At 57.3% G+C, this 23816-nt stretch overlaps 3 protein-coding genes across 3 annotated transcripts; all 3 read left to right on the plus strand.

The window, feature by feature from the left end:
- Nucleotides 1-269: 269 nt before the first annotated feature.
- Nucleotides 270-16198, plus strand: VTN31DRAFT_116 (uncharacterized protein; the record flags this gene model as incomplete). The annotated part of the gene is made up of 4 exons (XM_069401186.1): nucleotides 270-756; nucleotides 811-4673; nucleotides 4843-14691; nucleotides 14750-16198. 4 exons carry the CDS (start codon nucleotides 270-272, stop codon nucleotides 16196-16198), a joined length of 15648 nt encoding a protein of 5215 aa, XP_069262972.1.
- A 612-nt stretch (nucleotides 16199-16810) lies between these two features.
- On the plus strand, nucleotides 16811-20413 carry VTN31DRAFT_117 (uncharacterized protein; the record flags this gene model as incomplete). Its single annotated transcript, XM_069401197.1, has 2 exons — nucleotides 16811-17095; nucleotides 17171-20413. 2 exons carry the CDS (start codon nucleotides 16811-16813, stop codon nucleotides 20411-20413), a joined length of 3528 nt encoding a protein of 1175 aa, XP_069262973.1.
- Nucleotides 20414-20868: 455 nt separating this feature from the next.
- VTN31DRAFT_118 (uncharacterized protein) lies at nucleotides 20869-23685 on the plus strand (the record flags this gene model as incomplete). Its single annotated transcript, XM_069401208.1, has 4 exons — nucleotides 20869-21254; nucleotides 21311-23269; nucleotides 23353-23555; nucleotides 23615-23685. 4 exons carry the CDS (start codon nucleotides 20869-20871, stop codon nucleotides 23683-23685), a joined length of 2619 nt encoding a protein of 872 aa, XP_069262974.1.
- Nucleotides 23686-23816: the final 131 nt, after the last annotated feature.

The raw sequence follows: 23816 nt of genomic DNA on the forward strand, positions 1-23816 counted from the left end.
TTTGAGCTGTTCTTCATCGATAGCCCCTGCAGGTTAACGGCGGGGTCCCTTACAGTTTATTTCTCCGACTTTGAGTGTCAGCAGAGCACGCAAATATTGAGCCAATCTGAGAGAATAGTTATACGTGTTTGCAGAACACATTCCATCACCACCAACACCACACATTCCATTCCTCTTTGCAGCGTGGCTTTTTGTCGTTCGGGTCCGATGAGTTGAATCGTCCCGCGGTAGGAATCTTATCTCTCTTCCCCCCCCCCCACTTTTCCGCCATGTTCAAGGCCTTGATCGGAGGCGGTGGCCGCGATCGTGACCGCGAACGGTCCAGCGCTTGGCGCAAGTCCGCCGCAACGGAAGATGATGTGCGCTCCTCGTCGTCTTCCGGTCGCCGTCGCTCCCACAAGAGTTCCTCCTCGTCGTCGGTGTCGGGCTCTTCGAGTCGCAAGTCAGCTCACCGCGACGACCGAGACCGCAGCGTGGCTGGCGAGTCGACCGCATCGACCTATGTCACCGCGGAACCGGAACCTGAGCCGTTGATCATCGAGCGCAAACCGAAGTACGTTGAGGACGATGAGCGGTCGAGGCGTTCCAAGCGGTCAGCGTCGGATGCCGCCTCATCCAGACCGCCCATAGTGGTTGAACCATCGCGTCCAGCGACTGGTTATGCCGCTGAGTATTATAATCCCTCTCAGGGACAGTCCGCGGCAACACGGACTGATCAGCGCGCGCCGGTGGCCAGCTCAGAAGTTTCCAGCTCTGGTACATATCCTTATGCAATTCCAACATCTTTCGATGCTAACAAACTACTTCCAGGGCAAAGCACCATCAAAATGACGGGCGCAGCTGCTGAATACTACAGTGGTGCAGACTTTTCTTTGCCAGCGACGTCCGGTCCTGCCGCGGGCGCAGAGACATACGGCATTGGGCCACAGTATCCGAATCAATCGAGCACGAATTACCCGCCTCCTCCTCCTGGTGTGCCGAATGTGTCTACTTATCCAGCAGCGTCGCCGACTCCCGCACAGCATGGCTTGGGAGTGACACTAGGTGCGTCGGCGGCGGGATATATGCTTAACCATCACGAGACGCCTGCGTCAACTCAGCCGTACGGTGCAGGACATCCGACTGGCCATGGAGCAGGCGTGCCGAATAACCCCGCTGGATCTCCTTCGCATTCAGGACAACTTGCGCATCAGGAGCGGCCGCAAGGGCCCCTGAGCAAGTTCATCGAGTTCTGGAGGGATCGCGAGGGCGTTGCCCAGTTTGAGGACTACACACAGGCTATTGGGATCTGCAAGTATTGTTTTGAGCCCGGAACGACGTCTCGCGATGCTCCGCGCAAGCATCACTACAAACCTCCGTCCCGCTCACCCGTCCTCAGTCGCCACGGCAACTCTAGCCGCGTTGATAAATCCTCTCGATACTCGTCAGATGACGAAAGCCGACGGAAGAAGTCACGGAGCAGCTCCTGGCTCGCGGGCGGGATTGCCGGAGGACTCGCGGCGTATCTTGCCAAATCCATCTTCGATACCGACGAATTCAACGACTCGTACAGTGTTCGGTCCGGCACGAGCAGCTCTCGGTTGTCCTACCAGGGCGCTAGCGTCGCGTCATCGAAAAAGACAGGGTCTACCCACTCGCGAGAAACCGAAGCCCGGTCGTCAAAGGGCAAGGACCGGGATGACTCGATCAGGTCGCACAAATCATACCGCCGCCGTCGTTCACGTTCTCGATCCAGCTCCAGTTCCCGGTCTAGAAGAAGTCGGCGTTCGACCCTGAAAGAGGCCGCTATTGGCGCCGCGATCGGAACGGCGGTCACCGCCGCAGTAGCAAAATCATCGCGGTCTCGAAGCTCCAGCAGCTCCAGTTTCGACGGGCGGCGACGCAGGTCAGATGCGTCAGAACGACTCTACGTGGAAGGGCCCCGCGGGCGTCGTCGATCGAGTCCCAAGGGGTTCAAGGCATTCTTCACAGCTCCGTCCGCCAACAGACATAAGCGTAGCTCGAAAAAGCGCCGCAGCTTCTTCTCATTCGCGAACTCCTCATCCTCCTCCGCGGACCTCGATCTCGCGTATGGTATGTCCGACTGGTCTGCATCGAGTGTGAGCAGTCGGTCTACCAAGTCGAGGAGAAAGCGCTCCTCGGAGGCGTCGATTGATGCGGAGCTCCTCGGCCTTACGGCGGCGGCGCAACGTCTGGCAAAAGTGCCTTTGAACCGCAGACCTCTGTCTCCGCGGCAATTGACCCGTCCATCAAAGCATCGTACGCGCGAAGTAAACGAGGATGACGAATGGCTGGATATCGAGTCCGGCGAGACATCCAGCTCTGAGTCGGCCGTCTCAGTCAATCTCGCATATGGCAGCAGTGCCTTTTTCGGTGGCAGCCGCAGTAGTTCCAGCAGTCTGTCATCCGTCGACTCCGGATTTTCCTTCTGGCCGTGGGGTAAAAAGAAAAGTAAGAAGAAGAAGGGAAAGAAAGCCAAGCGATCGACACAATCGGGCGATCACCATCTGGCTCACTCTGGTCATGATTCTTATGACAACCGCAGTGTTTCGGGCAGTCAAGCCAGCCTTCAACACGTGTACCCCGTCCAGACGAGCGATCCGTCCCGATTCGAAGCTGCTAGTGCTTCCGTATCATCGTCTCTAGAGGGCCCTCCTCCGCTTGTCCGGCCCGGGGCGATTCCTTTGCAGCAGCCTCAACCCGTCACTCCTGTTTCTCAATCTGTGTACCATCCTACTTCCGCAGCACCGTCCATCATCCCCGACTCTTCTGTGCACCGTGTGGAGGATCGGTCGACCCGGCCCCGCCGCAGGAACTCTTCCCCTGTGCCTGCCACGGAACCTATCGAGATTATTCCTTCCTCATCGAAGCGGAGGTCCACCACGAAGGATACTGCCAGTGTCCAGTTTGACCTCACAAAGGAGCAACGAGACAAGCAGGACAGACTGGAGCGGTATGAAGAAGAGCGGCGGGATGTCAGACGTCAGAACGCGGATTTCCCATGGGAGGCGTTGAAAGAGGTGGTGCCCCGCAGCGACCGGAAAGAGAAGAAGAGTAAGGAGGCCGACAGCAACGAATCCGGCCGGAATACTGAGGGCTGGGACCGGCGATGGCGGGAGGAGAAGAAGTCCGCCTCAGCAGCCGCCCCGGTGGCGGCTGCCGCAGTGGTTGCTGGCGGTACCACAATATCTGACATCCTGGCCGAGAGGGAATCTGAAGATGGCAGGCGCAGCCGTCATGATGAGCTCCGAGAGAAGCGTCGACAGGAACGACGGGGCCTGACAGAAATTGACAAGTACCTCGTGGAAATCCGACCTCGGGATGAGACTAGCAAAGGTGTCGCCGAAGCAAAGGATCACGAAACCGAGGGTCGTCAGTCGCCAAAGATCCCGGGTTCTCGCATTATCCGAAGCGGAAGAAGCACTCCGGTGCACTACGATAGCTATGAGGAATTCTTCCGTCCCGAGGGCATCGGGGACCATCAGCTTCCGTACCACTCGGAGCGTGCATCTCCAGCCATTATTGAGATTGTTCCGGCCGCTGAACGCTCCTCCGTTGCAAAGGAGCAATCCACGACCTCACGCGAGCTCCCATGGCCTGTTCCGACCCTCAGGGTCATTGGCCCAACGCCGCCTACCAGTCATGAGGGATCCGAGAGGGATGTGCATTCTCCGGTTCCTTACTCCCCAGTTTCTTCACCCGAGCCAGCGAAGACCGAGGCGGAACGGGAGGAAACCCGTGATGAGCCGTCGACTGCCATTCACATCTCGACGGCTGAGGCCGAGCGCCGTGATGAAGGCCGGGCACGTGAGCATGAGGATGCAATTCCAACGACTGGTATGGTTGAGTACATTGACGCAAAGGAAGTCTTGCCAACCGATAGCGCGGACAAAGATGTTCGGAAAGAATCAAGCAAGTCTTCTGAGTCTCCTCGCGTGCCCGGAGCTTACATTGAAGACCCTGAATTTGCCGCTACTTTGGCTGCGGGAGCTGCAATGGCTGGGTTTGATCCGTCTGTCGTGACGGATGATGCAAAGTACTACCACCGCGATTCTCCCCTAAGGTCCGAGTTTCCGAATCGGACAATCGAGACTGTGAAAGAGGCAAGTGACGTCGCCTCTGAGCACGGTGACAGCGGTAGGGTGGAGAATACGGCCGATCTGCCCGAGAAGGTAGAAGACGTCGAAACGGAGCGATCGACTACCCGCGAGTTCATCGTTGAGCGCGTCGATCACGACTCTCGATCCCTGCCTGGTGTTGATGAGCTGGCCAAGGTCAAGCCGTCTCGAGACCCTCCTGCTGATGACCTCGCTGAGACGCCCGAGAGGGAATCAGTTGCGTCTGCACCGGCCGAGACTGGTCGTAAGAAACGGAATTCAAAGAAGTCGAGGTCTCGGTCGATTGATCTGGACGAACCAGTTGATGCAGAAGAGTCGGAGAAGCAGGACTTTGGTCCGACTCGAGATGATGAGGCAAAGGAGGACAAGCCAAGAGACGGTTCGGGCGTTTTTGATGATGTCGTCGATGATGCTGTGCGGTCTTTGAAAGGTTCTTCACGGATTAGCGATGACGGTTACGAAATCGGAAGCGAGCACAGGTCTCGCAGGCGACGAAGGGAAGAAAAGCGGCGGCGTGGATATGAAGATATCGTTAAGTCCGCACAAACGTCAAAGGTAGATAAATGAGCTACGTTTCCTTTTCCTCTCTGTATATGGACGTGGAATGGGGGATCTTTTGGATATGGGAGATGGGGTGCAGCTCTCTCTGGGCATATACTTTGATGATACTCATTTCAATGTTCCATGACGCGTTTTGGCTGATGCGCATCTTTTCTCTGTGTAGGACCGAGGTGTCGCGGAAACCGAGGCCAGCGAGGATTCCGGGTCCCAGTCTTTTTTAGACGAGCGCCCCGAAATACCATCAACGGCTATTAGGTCTTCTTCTCTGGAGTCTTCTCTGGAGAAGGGTGATGACCGGACCAGTGGTGTCTCGGGGCTGGGTATCGCCGGTTTCGCTGCGGGGGCCGCTAGCGTTAAGGGTCTTGAGACCTCGACGCATGAGCGAGGTGAGGAGGAGAAACCTCGCAGCAGCCGGCCGTCGTCGCTTGATCAAGGAGGACAACAGGATTCCTCCGCGGTTCGATCTCGACGCTCCTCGGTGCTAAGAGGTACTACGGACTCGCCCACCGCCATCCCGATTCATTTCCGCAAGCCCCCGCCGTCGCCTAATGCTTCAAGGCGTGTTTCCGTCTCGTCCTTCGGAGGTCAGTCACCGGTGTCCCCAACACCAAGCCATCCTCGCAAAGGGTCAATAGAGTTCAAGAGTGCGCGTGAAATCCGGCCGTTGTGGCTCGTGGAGCGGCATAGTCCAGGGAGACACGAGATTGAGCCGGAGGGTCCACTGCCGCCTCTGCCGTCGAGCGCGTCCACGTCGCGCACTTCGTCCGTCGAGGACTTGCGGCAGATAGAGGGAGCCACTGCAGAACATATGCCGTGGGAGGACACCATGGGCCCCACCGCCGGGCCCTCGTGGTCAGCAAGTCATCAGGCTTGGAGCAGCCGACGCCCCAGCGGTCTAAGTATCTCTCCGACAGAGCGAACTGGCGGGGATGACGATGGGGATTACCTCAACTCGCGACAGGCCACCCCAACGGCGGCGACATTCTCGACTTTCTTCTCGCGGCCACCCTCCAGCAGGAAGGAAGAGCTCAAGTACGAATTCCATTCGCCGTCAGAGCTTCTCCAGGATCCGAGCTTTGTGGATGGGGAGGAGTTGCCGCAGCCGCCGGAGTCGTTGAAGGCGTTGCCATCAGCGTCGGGGTCGGTGGTGAGTGAGAAGGGTGTGGAGACGCCGACGGTTGGCGCTCCGGCGGAGACTGCCGGGGACAATACACCGAAGGCTGCTGAGAAGGCCCTGCCTGCTGTGGAAGAAAGCATCACTCGAGAAGTTGGTGAGGTGGTCGAGGACACGGCTGGCGCTGCAAGGGGGACGACGGAGGAGGCGGACGAAAAAGCGGCCGAGATTGCGGTTTCTGTTGAGGAAACGAAGCAAGCTCAAGAAGCCGAGACAGCAATCGTCACCGTCCCGTCGGTTGAGCGAGATACTGGGACGGAGAAGACCGCCCCAGGTGAAATTTCCATGCCCGCTGGCGTCACGAGTGAGGAGGTAGAAGAGCGGAAGCTTGAGGAGCCCACCCCGGCTGCGAAAGAACCCGCTGAGGAGAAGCCTGCCGAGTCTTCCATGCGAGTTGGCGGATTACCGATAAACGATGGCGTGGGTGCTGCAGTCCTTGGTTCTGAGTCCAACGGCGAGACATCCGATGAGCTGGCGGCTGAGAAGGAGAAGGTTGAGGAAATCGGTCCCGCTGCGAAAGAGCCTGTTGTTGAAGAGCCTGCTGAGTCGTCCGTGAGGTCTGGTGGATTTGCGGACGTCGCGGATGCTGTCGTGCTTGCTTCTGAGTCTAAGAGCGAGACAATCCTTGAGGTGGTGGCTGAGAAAGCTGAAGGGGCGAAGGTTGAGGAAGTCCCTCCGGTTGCGAAAGAACCTGCTGCAGAAAAGCCGGTTGAGTCTTCCCTACGGCCTGGCGAAATCGTGAATGCTCCGATTTTTGCTTCTGAGTTGAAGAGCGAGACGTCGGGTGAAGTGACGGCTGAGAAAGTCGAAGAGGAGAAGAAGATTGAGGAAGTCGCTTTGGCTGCAAAAGAGCCCGCTGCGGAGAAGCCTGTCCAATCGTCCGCGCGGTTTGGTGAGTTTGCGGGCGTCGCGGATGCTGCCGTTCTTGCTTCTGAGTCGAAGAGCGAGACGCCGGCTGAAGTGGCGGCTGAGATGGTTGGAGAGGAAAAGGTCGACGAGCCCACTCTGCCCGCGAAAGAACCTGTCGCGGAAAGGCCTGTCGAGTCTGTGCGGTTTGGCGGGTTTGCGGATGTCGTGGATGCTGCAGTCCTTGCATCTGTCTCCAAAAGCGAGACGCCCGTTGAAGTGGCGGCTGAGAAGCCGGCTGGAGAAACGCAAGCTGCATCAGGGGAAGCAGATGTGGACTCATCCACTGCTGTCTCGGAGGCGAAGTCCGCCCCTGGGGACCATATCCACGACAAAGAGGAGCATGCTTTAGAGGAGCAAACCACGGAGAAGCGCTCCACGTCTCCACGGCGCTTGAAAGATTTTGGCGAAGTCGTCGATGCCACCGTTATCGCAGCGGTCACGACGAGCGCAACCGCAAATACACCCTCCGACGAAAAGCCCGCCGAGCCAATTGCGGACAAGCCAGCGGAGACACCAGCGGAAGAAGTTCCAACCGATACTCCTGCACCATCGTTGTCGAAGAAAGAGAAGCGGAAGCTCGCCAGGAAGAAGAAAAAGAAAAGTCGTGATCTTGACGCGGAGCCTGCGGAGGAGAAAGCTGCCGTGGATGAAGAAAAGCCGGTTCCTGAGCCGTCGTTGACCGATTCTGTGGAGGCCGGACAGCAAGATGCTGAGCAACCGACGGAAGAGAAACCAGCTGCTCCAACCGGCGTCCATATCGGCGATGACAAGGCCGAATCTCGGGAAGAGAGCGCATCCGGTGAGGCCGTCAGCGCTGAGCGAGATATTACTGCCGAGCGAACGGAAGCGACTGAGAGGGAGACACAAGTGCCAACGCCTGTCGAAGAAGTGTCCCAACCCTTCGTGGAAGCCTCCGAGGAATCTCAGCTTGAAATCGAACGCCCCGGCGACTCGTTGACATCCGGGGCCACTCCGGAGTCCGCGGAGCCTTCCCTCGAACCTTTGACCGAGAACCATGATGATGGCAAGCCCTCAACTCCAGCGTCTGATTCTCCCACCACACCAACTGAGCCCGATGTCCGCGACGCTTCGGAACCACCAAAGGAGACAATCGAGGGAGCCGGGTCGGGTCCAGCCACGCCTTCCGAAAAGCAAGGAAAGAAGAAGAAGAAGAAGAAGTCCAAGCGGGTATCTTTCCCCGAAGAGCTGGCGCAGGAGACCATCATCCCTCCCATAGAAGAAGAGAGAGCGCCTGCTGAAGACGAAGCCAAGAAGACCGAGGAATCTGAGTCGCCCATTCCCTGCGATCATGGCATGAAAGAGGAAACGGCGACATCGCAGCCCGAGGACATTCGGAAGGAAAATGATGCCGGCAGCCAGATCCAGCTGGAGCAGACGGTCGCGGAGAAAGATGCTAGTGCGGCAGATACCCAATCAATGCCGCAAGAAGTGGAAAAGGAGCCCGACAGGACTGATCAGCAGGAGCGGCAGCTGCAGTCTCAGTCTGATGATGTTTCTGAGGTTACGCAACCAGACAACGAGACTGAGGTGACCACAGAGAAGGAGGCTGCTGAAGTTGTGCAGTCATCGCCGGTAGTGGAGCCTTCCTCTGAGGAACAGCAGGCACAGGGAGATCAAGATCGGGTCGCTGAAGGGGTCGAGCAGCCGCAGCCAGCCGATGCCCCCGAAGTTCATGTAGAAGGGGATACCGGGGAGGCTCCCACAGAGAAAGAATTGACTGAAGTCGCGGACCAATCGCCCAAAGCGGAGCCTGCTTCCTCTGAGGATCGGCAGGTGCAGGGCGGTCAAGGTCATATCGCCGAGATAGTTTTCGACCAGGCGCAGGAACGGGAAGTCTCCGACATTCAGCTCGAGCAGCAAGTCGAAGTTGCTCCGATGGAGAAGGACACTCCAGAGGATACGCAGCAGCATTCTGTAGTGGAGTCATCGTGCGAGGCTCAGCAACCGGGGCGGGAAGCCGCGGCTGTGGATCTTGAGACCACGGAGGGCTCAGCGCAGGCACAGGATGACACCCCCCGTGAGGTTCCGGTCGCGCAGCAGGAGGAGGATACTCCAGTGAAGACCATCGAGGAGGGTCTGCAGCAGCCATTGCCAGAGGACATTTCCCCTGCGTCTCCAGCAGAGGAAGTGGTTGAATCTATCAAGGGAGATCTCTCTGAGCAGAGTCAACAGGAGCAAGGAGCTGGCGTTTCCGCTGGCGTCCAGCCGGAGCAGCAAAGCGAGACGGCTCCCAAAGAAGATGTAGCCGAGATTGAGCAGCAGCCGCACTCCGCGGGCGACGTGCAGGCGGAGACTCCCGTCGTGAGCGCCGATGAAGCTTCCGGAAAGCAAGAACCTCCCGCATCGGAGGCACCTCTGTCGGAGTCGGGGCCTGCAAAGGAGCCGGAGCAAGGTGTGGAAATTTCTCCTGAAGTTGAGGAAGAGAAGGAGATCGAGAAGCCTGCCAAGCAGGACCTGGTCGAAGGACAACAGCAGCTCTCAACTGAAGATGCGCATGCGGAGTCAACCGTCGTCAGCACAGAGGATGTGTCGGCTCTTAAGGAACCGCCAGTTCCCGAGGCGCCTCCTGTGGCATCGGAATTTGCAAAGGAGCCAGAGCAAGGATCCGAGGTTTCTCGGGAAGTAGCTCCGGGCCAGGAAGTTGAGACGGCTGCCAAGCAGGAGATGACTGAAGGACAACAACCGCCTTCAACGGAAGAAGTGCATGTGGAGCCTCTCGCTGTGAGCACAGATGATGCGCAAGCGACTCAGCCAATTTCAGAGCCCTCAGAGGAGCCGGAACGTAGTTCCAAGTCCAGGAAGAAAAAGAAGAAGGATAAAAGGAGGAAATCATCCAGCGCGTCTCTGCCTGAACCTGCGAATGAAAGTACTCCGCAGGAACCGAAAGACGTTGCTGGCGATGAAGCAGCGCCGCTTGATGCTTCTTCTGCAGCTGTTAACGATGGCACGAGAGGTGCTGTTGATGAGCCACCTGCTCCTGAACAAGCTGAAGCCAGTGCTGCGCAGCCGGCGGAGGCCGAAACGGCAAAGGATGGCACTGAAGATCAGCCGATGACCGAACCTGGTACATCTGATGCTCCTCAAGAGTCTGTCCAAGGAGCGGTTAAGGAGGAGGCCAGTGTTGCCGCCAAAGAGACTGAACCCGAGGCTCCGTTTGAGCTGCAGGAGGTACGAGAAACGACTCAAGATACGCCGGATACAAAGGTCTCCCAGAGCGATGTTGTCATGGCTGATGTGCCGGATGAGTCTCGGGAAGAGGATGTCGGCGATGCTCCTCTCGAGACGAGTGTTCCGGAGACAGCTGAGGGGCCAGTTTCTGAACCGGCGCAGACTGAAGGCGACAAAGTTGAAGTCGAGGAGGAGCCCACAACGACTGAAGAGAATAAGGCAGAGGACGGAGCATCAGTGCATGAACCGCAGCCAATGGAGGAGGTTTCACAAGAATCGCCACACTCGGGTCTTGTTCGTGAACAGACGGACGTTGCCACAGGGCCTGCCGAACAGGTTGCTGTCCTTCCCGCTGTCGAAGACACAACTCAAGAAGCCGAGTCTGAGAAGCTATCAGGAGAGGACGCTCCTCCGGTTGAAGCGGAAGAGAAGGAGGCGACGACAGGCAACAGTGCAGAGCAACCAGTTGCTTCGGAAGAGCAGACCCTTGAGAAAGCCGGTTCGACCAACATTGATCTCGAGGTTCCCGATGACAGAAAGCCAGAGTCCGATGCGCAGCCTGTCACGACCGTGGTCGAGGAGAAAGAGAACAACCAAGCACCGCAAGCAGTAGAGCCGACGCCGTCTGTCCCTGAACCTCCCGCGGAGACCGCTGATGGAGAGGCCAATGAGTTTGAGCCCGTCAGCTCCAAGGCCAAGAAAAAGAAGGACAAGAAGAAAAGAAAGGCGTCCGAGTCGCTCCCAAAAATTGAAGAGGCTCAACCTGCTGAAGATAATGTCCCCGCGGCCTCTCCAGAGTCCAACGAGCCGACCCAAGCTCCTGTTGCCACTGAAGGAGAGCAGATCACCTCTGCCGAGCCACCAGCGAGCCAGCACGCGGAGACGTCTGAACCGCAACCTGTCGACATTCCCGGAGACAATGAGCAGGCAAAGACCGTTGAAGCAGGTGATGAATTCACGACGGTGAAGAAGAGCAAGAAAGAGCGGAGAAAAGAGAAGAAAAAGCAGCGGAAGTCACTCAGTGAAGATTCGCAATCATCGCCTGTTGTGCCAGATGTCGGTGAATCTGCTGCCGTGGAGCCAACTCCGACAGGGCCACAAAGCGAGTCGCAGCCGGCTGTGGAGGAGACAAAGGGGACTCCCGATCAGGAAATGGCGGTCAAACCAGCGGAAGAGGCTGGCGGGCCTCCGCCGCCGGTGGATCAGGATGCTCGGGCCACCGACGAGAGAGCGGAGGAGGTCAAGGAAGTCACCGACCCAGTCTCTACCGAAGAGCTTCGAACAGAGCAGGCGCGTGAGACGAATGTAGAGGAGACGCAAGTCCGTGAACCGTCTGCTGTGCCGGCGCAGGAAATGACTGCTGAGGGTCCGGAGGACAAGGATGAATCCTTGCGGAAAGCCGATGATGCAGGGGATACTTCCATCGAAGTCGAGAAACCTGCCGACGGCAGTGCTGCTGTTCCCGTTGCCGACGAGTCCCAGCAACCCACTGTCCCCGCGGATGCCGGATCTTGCGTCCTGCAAGAACGGGAGGAATCGCGGGCTGTGGAGACGGCAGCTGAGGATTCTGCCGCTGCACCTTCCACGGAGGCGCCAGCCGATGAAGAGGAAGTCAAGCCATCGGATCCCACAGAGCCGGAAGAGAAACCCCTGTCGGCGAAAGCTCGAAGAAAGCTCGAGAAGAAAAAGAAAAAGCAGAGGCGCCAAACATTGGACTTGACGGATCAGGACAAAGAAGCAACACCGGCTAGCAAAGACGAAGGAATCCCGAAGCAGGATGACGTTGATACGGTCGAACAACGCAATGTGCTCGAGCCGACAGCCGATCAAGCCACACCACAAGACTCACGGCAGCCGGCCGTAGCCGGCGAACCAGCAGCGGCGCCGCAAGAAGAGGAGCGCGAGTCCGCACCGCAGGAGACACCTGTTCAAGACGAGGGTAAAGAAACAACTCAGTCTTCCGCCACGGTCGAGACCGACACCAAGGGGAAAGATTTCGATTTGACTGATGCCTTGGTGTCCACGCAGGTTCAACGACAGACAGAGGACTCTCGATACCCGGCGCCTTCCCAAACCTCGCCTGAGCCCGACAATGTATCCGAAACCGGCCCTGTTGGAGACGAACAAGACAAACGGGAACCGATGGAGAAGACTGCTGCGTCGGACAAACCGTCCGTGCTTGCTGTGAAGGACGCACAAGAGGAGGAGGTCGAGCAAGGGAGGGATCAGGGACATCATGAGGATGAGGATACTGCGGGTAAGGGTGATATGACGGAGAACAAGGAGAAGGACAGGCAACCGGCAGGAGCGTCTCAATCTGCCACCTTGGCTACGGAGCAACAGAGAACAACACAGGAGGATACCGGCGAGATAAAGGCGAGTCGCGGTCTTGACACCACGCTACGGTCTGTCACTGCTGTTGGTCAAGATGAACCATCAGACGAGCAGGCGGAAAAGTCTATCGTCGGTGAACCATCGACAGAGCCCATGCCCGATCAGGGTCATGCCGCAGAACCGAGCCTGGAAGCTTTGAAGGAGGAAACGCCCGCTCCAGCAACGTCTGGGAAGAAAAGGAAGGTGAAGAAAAAGAAGAAGAAGAAGCGGGATTCTCTTGCGACCGTGTCTGAGACCGTTCAAGAGGAGCCGGCTCCAGCGGGAGACAAAGTGGACAGCGGTTCACATGTTGAGCAAGAGACATTTACGACTACACCGAATGTCATCGAGTCACAAACTGTACCAGCGCCTGCTGAGCCGGCCGTGGAGAGCTTGGACACCGCAGCAGGTCCAGCGCAGCCGGTCGATGCGAGCGCTGTTCCCGAGGACAAGTCGGGCGATTTGCAGGAAGACTCTGGGGATGATGCCGTGGATGGCAAAAAGAGAAAGAAAAAGGAGAAAAGGGAGGCTAGAAAGAGAAGGAAATCCTTGTCTATCGTCACATTGGACTTCTCAGAGACGCCCGGTGCAGATGCCCCCGTGCAGAAGGAACATTCGCAGACACCATCGGACAAAGAGAAGCTTTCCGAGGGTGTCGACGACAAAGAGGCACCAATTGACCCGATGGAACTTGGCGGGAACGCCGACGAAGACGCACAGAGGTCGGAGTCGATCGATGCCGCGGCTCCCTCCGTGGAAGAGGAAATGAAAGTATCTGGGTCGGTGTTGAAGATGGAGACCGTGCCTGAGCCTGCCACGTCATCCGCAGACCGACAATCTTCGGCGGTGCTCCAAGAAGCGGTCAACGACAAGCTTATATCCGCTCCATCGCCGGAGGAGGACGAGACTCCAAAACCAGCGGACTCGGGGAATGAGACTGAACAGGGACGAGAAGAACAACTCGAGGTTGCTCCCTCCCCAGTCACGGTCGAGTCCTGGTCGTCTATCGATATTGACAAAGGCCGAATGTTGATGGAAATGCGGCAAGATTCCTCTTCCGACCACGTCGGTTCGTCAGACGTGGGGACCCTGGCTGAGAATGGGCAAGAAAGCATAGTTGGAGCGTACGAGGACGGTGCTTCTGACGATGTCACGATGCAGCCAGAGACAACTACTGGGGATGACAGGCAAAAGGAGCATGTGGCTGGGCCGAGTGCTGAGACAACCTCTCAGGAGGAGGATACAAATGATGCAGTTAAAATCGCTTTGGCCGTTGCTGGTTTTGTGGGGTCAGACGCATTGATCGAGTCTGCGAAGAAGCAAGCGGCTAGCGACGTTGCGGTTGCTTCCGGCACGGCAAAAGATGTGGACATTGATCCATTGTTGAGGAGCAAGAGGTCTGCTGAGATGGGGGAGCAGCTGGAGTACCCTAAGCATCGCGACAGGCAGGACGCCGAACCGGCCTCCCAGAGTACGCCGTTGGAGCCGCCGAGCGAAGTCGCTTCTCGACGGCAATCTCCTGAGACAATGCATTTGGAACGTGGACAAGAAGAACAAGCTGAGCCAAGCACGGACAAGGGCGATGTACAGGCCAGTGAGAAACGTGGCCTACCAGCGGAAGATGATCAGGATGATTCCAAGAGGGTCGCTTCTACGGAGCAAGACACGACGCACCCGTCAAAGATGGAGCAGAAGCAAACTCCAGTTTCTTCAAGCCCTTCCCCGGTCGACGTCTCATTGAAGGACCGGCCTGCCTTTCGGTTCAGCCCGTCCCCCTCACGTTCTCCCGCCGGTTCCCAGCGCGGCAGTCCCGTCTACGGCCACGCTTCTGCTCCCTTGATTGAGGAACACATGTCCCTCAAACGAGCTCGCAGTCCTCGGCCCCCTCTCGAGTCATCACCGTCACCGCAGAGGATGTTGGACCCCATCCGGGAGTCCGACGAGCATGATGGCAGAACCGAAACGCGTCGCCTGTCAATGGACCATGAAGCCTACATCCTGCCACGGCCCGATAGTCGCCGAAGCAGCAGTGCTGGAAGCGTCCGATCGCTCCGGCGCACCAGCCACAATATCAGCGGCGATCTTCGAGCCGCAGCGGCCGCTGATGCCAGGCGAAGCAGCTCACCTGCCGAATCTGGAAAGTCAGATACGCGCGATGATGATTGGTCAGGGTGCTCAGCAAGGGACCCCACCCAGCCACCCAAACAAACAAATCAAACGGAGCCAACAAAACAAACGCCACGGGTGAAGCAAGTGGTGGCTGTCGCTCATGACCCCGTCGAGCTGCACGACATCCCCTCATCCTCTGACTACGACCCGGTCACCGACAAAGGCAAGCGTCCTTTGCGAGGCATGACCGATGTCTATGTAAGTCTTTCCGTATGATTATTTTTTTCCCTGACTTGGTGCTGATCGGCATCTGCAGGAGGGATGGGGCGAAACTCCAAGCTCCCCGCGGTCGCCCACCCGACCACCGAGCGTCCGCCGCCGTAGGAGCATGCAGTATATCCAAGACCTAGAAGCGCGCCTGGAGCAATTGATTTCCGAGAATCGATCGCTGGCCGCTGCGAAAGATGAGGCTGAGGAGAAACTCACACGAGTGGGTGTTGCGCGCCGCAAGAGCGACCAGGCCCTGAACAAGACTGATGCTGAGCTGCGGGACAAGGAAGCCGAGCTCACTCGTTTGAAGAGCTCGCTGGAGTGGATGGAGTCAGAGGTCCAGAGGCTGACCCGGGAAAATGAGGAACTGCATGCGAAACAAGCCGAGTTAACGGCCTCACACGCTCGCGAGGTGGAGAGCCTCAAGTCGCGCCAAGTCGAGTTGGCTACTGGTATGGAGAAGATTGTGCGCGAGCAAATAGCCAACGCGATCACCCAAAAGGATGCGGAGCTGCGCCAGCTGCGGGACGAACTGGCGGCTGCCCGGCAGACTGTGCAAGAGCTTCAAGCGCAGATTGTGGCTGCCACGGCAGATGACGTTCTCGATGTCCGCGACGAAGACTATTTCGATGACGCCTGCCAACGACTATGTCAGCATGTTCAACAATGGGTGCTGCGATTCTCTAAACACTCTGACCTCCGTCGATGCCGATCGCTCGCCGAGTTACGCGACCCTAATGTGGTCGACCGATTCGAGAACGCAATTTTGGACGGCACTGACGCTGATTCGATTTTGGCGGATCGCGTGCGCCGGCGGGATGTCTTTGTGTCCGTGGTGATGGCGATGATCTGGGAGTATATCTTCACGCGGTATCTATTTGGGATGGACCGCGAGCAGCGTCAGAAGCTGAAGGCATTGGAGAAGCAGTTGCTTGAAATTGGGCCCCGTCGAGCTGTTGCGCATTGGCGCGCTCTGACACTTACGCTCCTGACCAAACGGCCGTCATTTCAGGAGCAGAAGGCTCGGGATACGGAAGCGGTCGCCCTGGAGATCATGGGTACGTTGTCGCAGGTGTTGCCGCCACCGCAAGCCGTCGAGAAACAGTTACTCGATTCTCTATGCAATGTCCTGCGGCGCGCTGCTGATTTGTCCATTGCCATGCGGACACAACGTGCGGAGTACGTCATGCTCGCACCCCTGCAGCCTGAGTACAATACACAAGGCGACCTGGCTCGCCACGTGATCTTCAATGCGTCCCTCATGAACGAGCGCAGTGGTGCCACAACATCGAATGAAGAGCTTGAGGCTCAAGGAGCTGTCGTTCGGCTGGTGCTCTTCCCGTTGGTGGTCAAGAGAGGCGATGATTTTGGAGACGGTGACGATGAGATTGTTGTCTGTCCTGCACAAGTGCTTGTGGCGCGCTCCGACAGAGAACGCGTGCCGCCGGGCAATCGATCGGTGTCAAGCGTCGTGCCTTCCGTTGAGATGGGCTGATTTCTTTTCAGTTCTTCGTTTGTGTTTATCCGTTTCTTGGTTTTTCTGTCCAGGATGATGATTCTGGCGTCGGTTTGGAGCATTGTATCAGATACGACCATATCTTCCAGACTCCAGGTATTGTATGACTCGAGTTGTCTGATTATGTGCTATTGTCCTTGCAAAACTCATTGGCATGCGGGCATACAGCGTTTTGGGGTTGATTTTCCGCTTGTGATCTATTACCTAATGTTTGATGGTTGTGATGACTGATGATGTGACATGTATTATGGATGACTGATGAGATCATGAGTCACGACTTTTCCTATTTGTGATGTTGTGAAGATGGATGAACAATGAAGCTGTTGATAGTGACTAGAATAAGTACTGCAATTCAACGCGTCTCTTCTCAAATTGCTTTTTGGATCAAGATCACCTCTTAGGCTCTTAGGGCTGGACGGATAATCACGTGACTCTGCGGCATCAGCGCCGGATCGCCGATATCGCAGGCCGAAGCTGACTCAACGATAAGATCTCCAAAGTATGGATGAATTTTGAACCCTCGACTGAACGGATTGTTTCCTCACGATTGTTGCGCTCTCCTCTGTACATTTTCCGGAATAACTCCCAAGCATGGTCCAATTGCCAGATCCCACCGTGGACCTGGATTGGTCCGGGTATGTGGGCTCGATTCACTCGATTTTCCACGAGAATGCGAAAAAGCATCCCGACCGAATATGCGTAGTCGAAACGGCGTCGTCGCAGAGTCCCGAGCGGAGGTTTACCTACAAGCAGATTTACGAGGCATCGAATATTCTTGCCCACCATCTGCATGATGCCGGTATCACGAATGGCGATGTGGTCATGATTTGGGCGCATCGATCGGTGGACTTGGTGGTAGCGATGATGGGGACTCTGGTAAAGAGCTTTTCTCTTTCTTTTTCTTTCATGGTCGCGTGCCTCGTGTTGAAGGGCCCCAGCTGATGGTGTTAGGCCTCCGCGGCTACATTGAGTATCCTCGACCCTGCGTACCCGCCGGCAAGACAGCAGATCTACCTCGAAGTCGCACAGCCTCGTGCATTGGTGCAGATCGCGCGGGCCACGGACGAGGCAGGCCCATTGGCGCCTGTTGTGCGCAAGTATATTGACGACGAGCTGACGCTGAAGACGGAGGTCCCGGCGTTGCGACTGCATGACGACGGCACTCTTACGGGCGGCGAGGTGGATGGCAAGGACGTGTTTGCCAGCGTATGGGACAAGGCGGGCTATCCGCCGGATACGGAGGTCGGCCCAGACAGCAATCCGACCCTGTCCTTCACGTCGGGAAGTGAGGGGCGGCCCAAGGGCGTGCTGGGCCGTCACTTCAGTTTGGCCAAGTACTTTGGCTGGATGGCGGAGCGGTTCGAGCTCAGCTCCGAGAGCCGCTTCACGTTGCTGTCCGGCATCGCGCATGATCCCGTGCAGCGGGACATTTTCACGCCGCTGTACCTGGGTGCTCAGCTGCTGGTTCCGTCGCGGGAGGATATCCAGCACGAGAAACTTGCGCAGTGGATGCGCGATCACAAGCCGACCGTCACCCATCTCACGCCGGCCATGGGCCAGATTCTCGTCGGCGGCGCGACCGCGAAGTTCCCGAGCTTGCAATGCGCGTTCTTTGTCGGCGATGTCCTCACCACCCGGGACTGCAGAAGTCTACGCGAGTTGGCAGTCAATTGCAACATTGTTAACATGTACGGCACCACCGAGACCCAGCGGGCTGTCAGCTACTACGAGATTCCGAGCAAAGCCAGAGACCCGCACGCCATGGACAAGCTGAAGGATCTCGTCCCCGCCGGTCAGGGCATGCAGAACGTGCAACTGCTGGTGGTGAACCGCGACGACCCAACAAAGCTCTGTGGCATTGGCGAGGTCGGCGAGATCTACGTCCGCGCTGCGGGTTTGGCGGAAGGGTACAAGAACGACCCGGCCTTGAACGAGAAGAAGTTTGTAATGAACTGGTTTGTCGATAACCAGAAGTGGGTGGAAGCCGACAAGCGGAAGAATCAGAATGAGCCTTGGAGGAAATATTACAAGGGCCCCCGTGATCGATTGTACCGCACCGGAGATCTTGGCCGTTACCTCGAAACCGGCGATGTGGAGTGCACCGGTCGCGCCGACGATCAGGTCAAGATCCGCGGATTCCGTATCGAACTCAATGATATCGACAGTAACCTGCGGCAAAATGCTTTGGTCCGAGACTGCAAGACACTTGTCCGTCGGGATCGTAACGAGGAGCCAACGCTCGTCAGCTACATCGTCCCGGAGTTCAATGAATGGCCGCAGTTTCTCAAGTCGCAAGGCTTGGAAGATATTGAAGACGAAGGCATGGACTTTGGCCCCACTAAGGTCTATACTAAGAGATTCCGACGCATGCAGACCGAAGTCCGGGACCACTTGAAGAGCCGATTACCCAGTTACGCTGTCCCGACGATCTTTATTGTGCTCAACAAGCTCCCGCTGAACCCCAATGGCAAGGTCGACAAGCCGAACCTCCCCTTCCCGGATATCGCAGAGCAGTCCGAGGGGCCATCGGAAGAGGACATCAAGCGATGGGAGACGCTTACGGACACAGAGCGCGCCGTTGCAGCGATATGGGCGAATCTGATCCGCGGTCTCAATGAAAAGACGATCGCTCCGCACAATGACTTTTTCGACTTGGGCGGTCACAGTATCCTGGCGCAGCAGATGCTGCTGGATGTCCGGAAGAAACTGGGTGCAAACGTTTCGATTAGCACCCTCTACGAGCATGCGAATCTCTCTGGTTTTAGTGCTCAGGTTGATAAGCTCTTGGCCGGTAGCGATGGGGTCAGTGGCGAGGCTGCCCAGGAGGAGTCCGAGTACGCCAAGTCCCTGGACGAGCTTCTCAAGACACTGCCAGCCACGTACCAAACGGCCGATCCGGCGGGACTTCGTGAGTCGTCCAATCCGAGCCTGTTCCTGACCGGCGCGACGGGTTTCCTCGGGTCGTACATCATCAAAGACGTCCTGGAGCGAACGGCACGTTCGGTCAAGTTGATCGCCCATGTTCGAGGCGTCAAAGACACTAAAGCAGCCATGGAACGGCTCCAGCGATCATTGAACGCCTATGGCTTGTGGAAGGATGAGTGGTCGTCGCGCTTGAGTTGCGTTGTTGGCGACCTGAGCAAGCCACAACTCGGGCTGGATCAGGAAACATGGGACCGCCTGGCACAGGAGGTCGATGGGGTGATCCACAACGGCGCCACGGTTCACTGGGTCCGACGCTATCAGGACCTGATGGCGGCCAATGTCCTGTCCACCGTCGACGCGATGAAATTGTGCAATGAAGGCAAGCCGAAGGTTTTCACGTTCGTCAGCTCCACCAGCGTCCTGGACAACGATCACTACGTGAAGCTCTCCGACGAGGCAATCAGCACCGGGCAGCGGGCATTGTCCGAGGACGATGATATGCAGGGCAGCCGAAGAGGGTTGAGCACGGGCTACGGGCAGTCCAAGTGGGTGTCCGAGCAGCTCGTGCGCGAGGCTGGCCGGCGAGGACTCCTCGGATCGGTGGTCCGACCTGGATACGTCCTTGGGGACTCAGAGACCGGCGTGTGCAACACGGACGACTTCCTCATCCGAATGCTCAAGGGCTGCATCCAGCTCGGCGCTCGGCCACGGATCGTCAACACCGTCAACTCGGTGCCCGTCAATCACGTTGCGCGCGTTGTCGTCGCGGCGGCACTGAACCCGCTCCCGTCGGGGATCCATGTCGTGCACGTCACGGGCCATCCACGTCTACGCATGAACGAGTACCTGGCGCTGCTGGAGTACTACGGCTACAACGTGCCCGAGGTGGGCTACGACGAGTGGAAGGACGAGCTGGAGAAATACGTCTCCGCGGGCGCGCACGAGAAGGACCAGGAACAGCACGCGCTTATGCCCCTGTACCATTTCTGCGTGGACAATCTCCCGGCCAACACGCGCGCGCCCGAGCTGGATGACCGGAATGCCGTCCGTGTCCTCAAGGCCGACGCCGAGCACTGGACCGGGGTCGACGAGAGCGCCGGCTACGGCATTTCCAGGGAGGATGTCGGCAGATTCCTCCGATACTTGGCGGAGATTAAGTTCGTTGGGTGGCCGACGGGGCGAGGGCGAGCGTTGCCTGAGATCAAGCTTAGCGAGGCGCAGTTGCAGGCTGTCGGTGCGGTTGGTGGGCGTGGAGGAGCCAAGTCGTGATGTTCATTTTCTGTTCGATTGTGTATATGGACTGCATCGTGTTTAGGATCGTAAAGAAAAGTCAATGATGATGGGTTCTAAATAGCTTACTATCCTCAGCTCGTGATCCTCTGAACTTCAGGTGCTGGCGGAGGTGCATTTTCAAAGGGTTGAGTTACATCGAGTGACAAGGTTGTAGTTATACTTTACAATGATAAGGGTTATCACTGATAGCCGCACGGGCGGGACTCGATGACAACATCGAGACGTCCTCAACGTCGAAAAGTTCCTAGTCTCGCTTCACAAGAAAGGACCGTCTACGACCGTCCTGTCAATCCAATTCATGCTTGGAGATTACATTCTATTCGTGAATTCATAGTGCCGGACCATTCACAAGACGCCGTCCACACGCTCGGTTGGCCTACCATGTTCTGGCACCATACGATTCTCCCGCGACCGTGACTCGAAACGACCCAATGGGCTCAGACACCCACGCGAGGCAGGACACGTCGCCCGCAGAGGACGATCATGGCCGCACGATTACACCGCCAGTTTCAGGTCCCGCGACCGCCGTGAATTCTCCGGCGCAGGACGCCCCGCAGGACCCGGGTCCGTCTCAGGCACATCAGGAACAAGAAGGCAATCGGAAGAAGCCCAAGAAGAAAAAGAATCGGAATCGGAATCGTCGGCGTCGCGACCGTCACCCGTCTTTTCTCGGTCCGGAGGACTCGGACTCGCATCCAGTAGCGGCGGAAGGGGCAGAGCCGGACTCGGACCGCCATGAGAGGCCACCGTTCTACCGGAGCCGCAGGAGGAGCCTCAGCAGCACGAGCCTGGAGAGTGAGGCTCTGTTAGACCATCGGTTTGTCCCGCTTGATAATGATGATGCTCCCGATTTCACCAAGCTAAGGGGAATAGGAACCAACCTGAAATGCGCCCTCGCCGTGACAGTCGTCTCGCCCAATCGGTCCGCCCGGAATCGTTTGTTAGATCTGGATCGTATATCGAGGGTCCCTTGTCTCGACGCTCGACCTGGCGGCAGCAGCGCGACGATGATGAGCAGGATGAGGCGGAGCAAGAAGTGACGGACCGTACTCCTCTGGTGACGTCGTACAATGAACCTACAAGCCCATCACGGAGAACGTATGGGACAGACTCGTGGTCCTCGCCGTACACGTCGCGAGGATGGAAGCAAGTCAATGATACCTCGTCGTCCCGGCTCTCCGTGTCTTCCAGGCGGAGTCCCCAGGCTCAAGATCGCGATTACGACATCAATTATCCGCCCTCCGTACCTGGGAGCCCAAAGCCCGGTGAGATTGGGTATGACGATGCCGTGGTCACCGGTGCGGATTTTCCTCAGGGTACACGCTCTCCAAGCCTCCGACGTGGCTCCGTAGACCGTCTCCGGGAAGCCATCATCGACGTGGAAGGGGGTGGTGACGAGGAAGTGTCCCCGCGCTCGAGAAGGCCGAGCTCGCCCAGAGCACAGATGCAGGACACCCTACAACGGCGTCGGACGATCTCATTACCGGTCGAGGAAGACGTGTGCTTTCCCACGGACCTCACCGCGGAACTGCTTCCCAGCCCGTCGCGTGACGGAGAGATGCGACGCCGGCGCCGGCGACACCAGTGGCCCGATCTCTCGGTGCTGGAGGAATGGACTCGCCAGGAAAAGGAAGATCGCGAGCTAGAATACCGAGTGAAGAAAATCAGTGAGCCGGTTCTCGTGGGCGGCCGGTTGCGGCCGCAGTACGCCCCGTGGCATCAGGTGAAGGAAGATGCGCCTTATCGATTTACGTATTTCAATGAGGATTTTCAGAGCACAATTCATGCGCAAACCATCTCGGAGCTGGTTCAGCCGGGTGGGAGCTTCCGGGAGCTGTTCATGCCGGAACCGCTGGAATTGGAGGACAGCACATCTGAGGACGAGGGCGATGATCTGATTTCCCTGCATGATCCGACGTCCAACTCACATTCCAACAATGCGAGCCGAAGCCGGTCGTGCGACTCGAAAGAAGATAGTAACTCCCACCGGTCGTCGCCGATGCCTGGCCGAAGCCATAGCGAAGAAGAAAGCCATACACAACACGCTGACTACATGTCTCGGTCGGCGTCTCAGCAACAGTCGTCGAAACGCAAAAAGATTGGCCCTCGGCCGACGTGGTGGCTGGACGTGCTGTCGCCGTCGGATGCCGAAATGCGGGTGCTCGCCAAGACGTTTGGGATACACGCGCTGACGGCCGAAGACATCATGATGCAGGAGGCGCGGGAGAAGGTGGAGCTGTTCCGGCACTACTACTTCCTCAACTACCGAACGTTTGAGCAGGATCCGGACAGCGAGAACTACCTGCAGCCGGTCAACATGTACGTGGTGGTGTTCCGGGAAGGGTGTTTAAGCTTCCACTTCTCGCCAACGCCGCACCCGGCCAACGTACGGCGGCGCATCCGGCAGCTGCGTGACTATCTCTTGCTGAGTTCGGATTGGATCTGCTACGCGCTGATCGACGACATCACCGACGTGTTTGGGCCGCTGATCCAGTCGATCGAGAACGAGGTCGACGAGGTCGACGACACGATCATGCGCATGCACATGTTGGAAGAGGAAGCCGGCGTCGATAATCCGCCGCACAAAGACCGCGTCGCCACGCCGTCCGGCGCGCTGGCGCCCGGCGAGATGCTCCGACGGGTCGGCGAGTGTCGCAAAAAGGTCATGGGCATGTACCGGCTGCTCAGCACCAAGGCGGACGTGATCAAGGGGTTCGCCAAACGCTGCAACGAGCAATGGGAGGTCGCGCCAAAGTCCGAGATTGGGCTCTACCTGGGTGATATCCAGGATCATATCATGACAATGACGAGCAATCTAGCCCATTACGAAACGTATTTCCTTCCTTTTTTTTTTATTTTTTTTTTTTTTCTATTCCCTCCATTATACCCTTCATCTACTAACAGAGTGGTTGTAGTCTCCTCTCCCGCGCCCACTCCAATTACCTTGCCCAGCTCAACATCATCATGAACGAACGCCAGGAGCGCACCGCGGACGTGCTCGGCAAGCTCACCGTGCTGGGCACCATCGTGCTGCCGATGAACATCATTTGCGGAATGTGGGGGATGAACGTCAAGGTGCCGGGGCAAGAGGTGGATAATCTGCATTGGTTCTGGTCGAGTACGTCGCTTTGATTTCCCCCCCTTTCCATGCGGGACATGATGCTGAGAGGTTCATAGTCACGGGTGGCTTAGTGATTTTTGGAGTCGTTTCGTTTATGATTGCGAAGAGAGTTTATCGGATTGTATGACTACAACTTTTTTTTTTTTTTGGTGGAGTTCACATGAATCATGATCTACTACATTCATCCATCTGCAAAGGAAAGTCAATCTTGGAGTTAAGGTCTAGACTAGGAACGTGTAACTAACTATCGGATACGGA

Source organism: Thermomyces dupontii (genome assembly GCF_041956625.1).
Source record: "Thermomyces dupontii strain NRRL 2155 unplaced genomic scaffold VTN31scaffold_1, whole genome shotgun sequence".
Lineage (NCBI taxonomy): Eukaryota > Fungi > Ascomycota > Eurotiomycetes > Eurotiales > Trichocomaceae > Thermomyces > Thermomyces dupontii.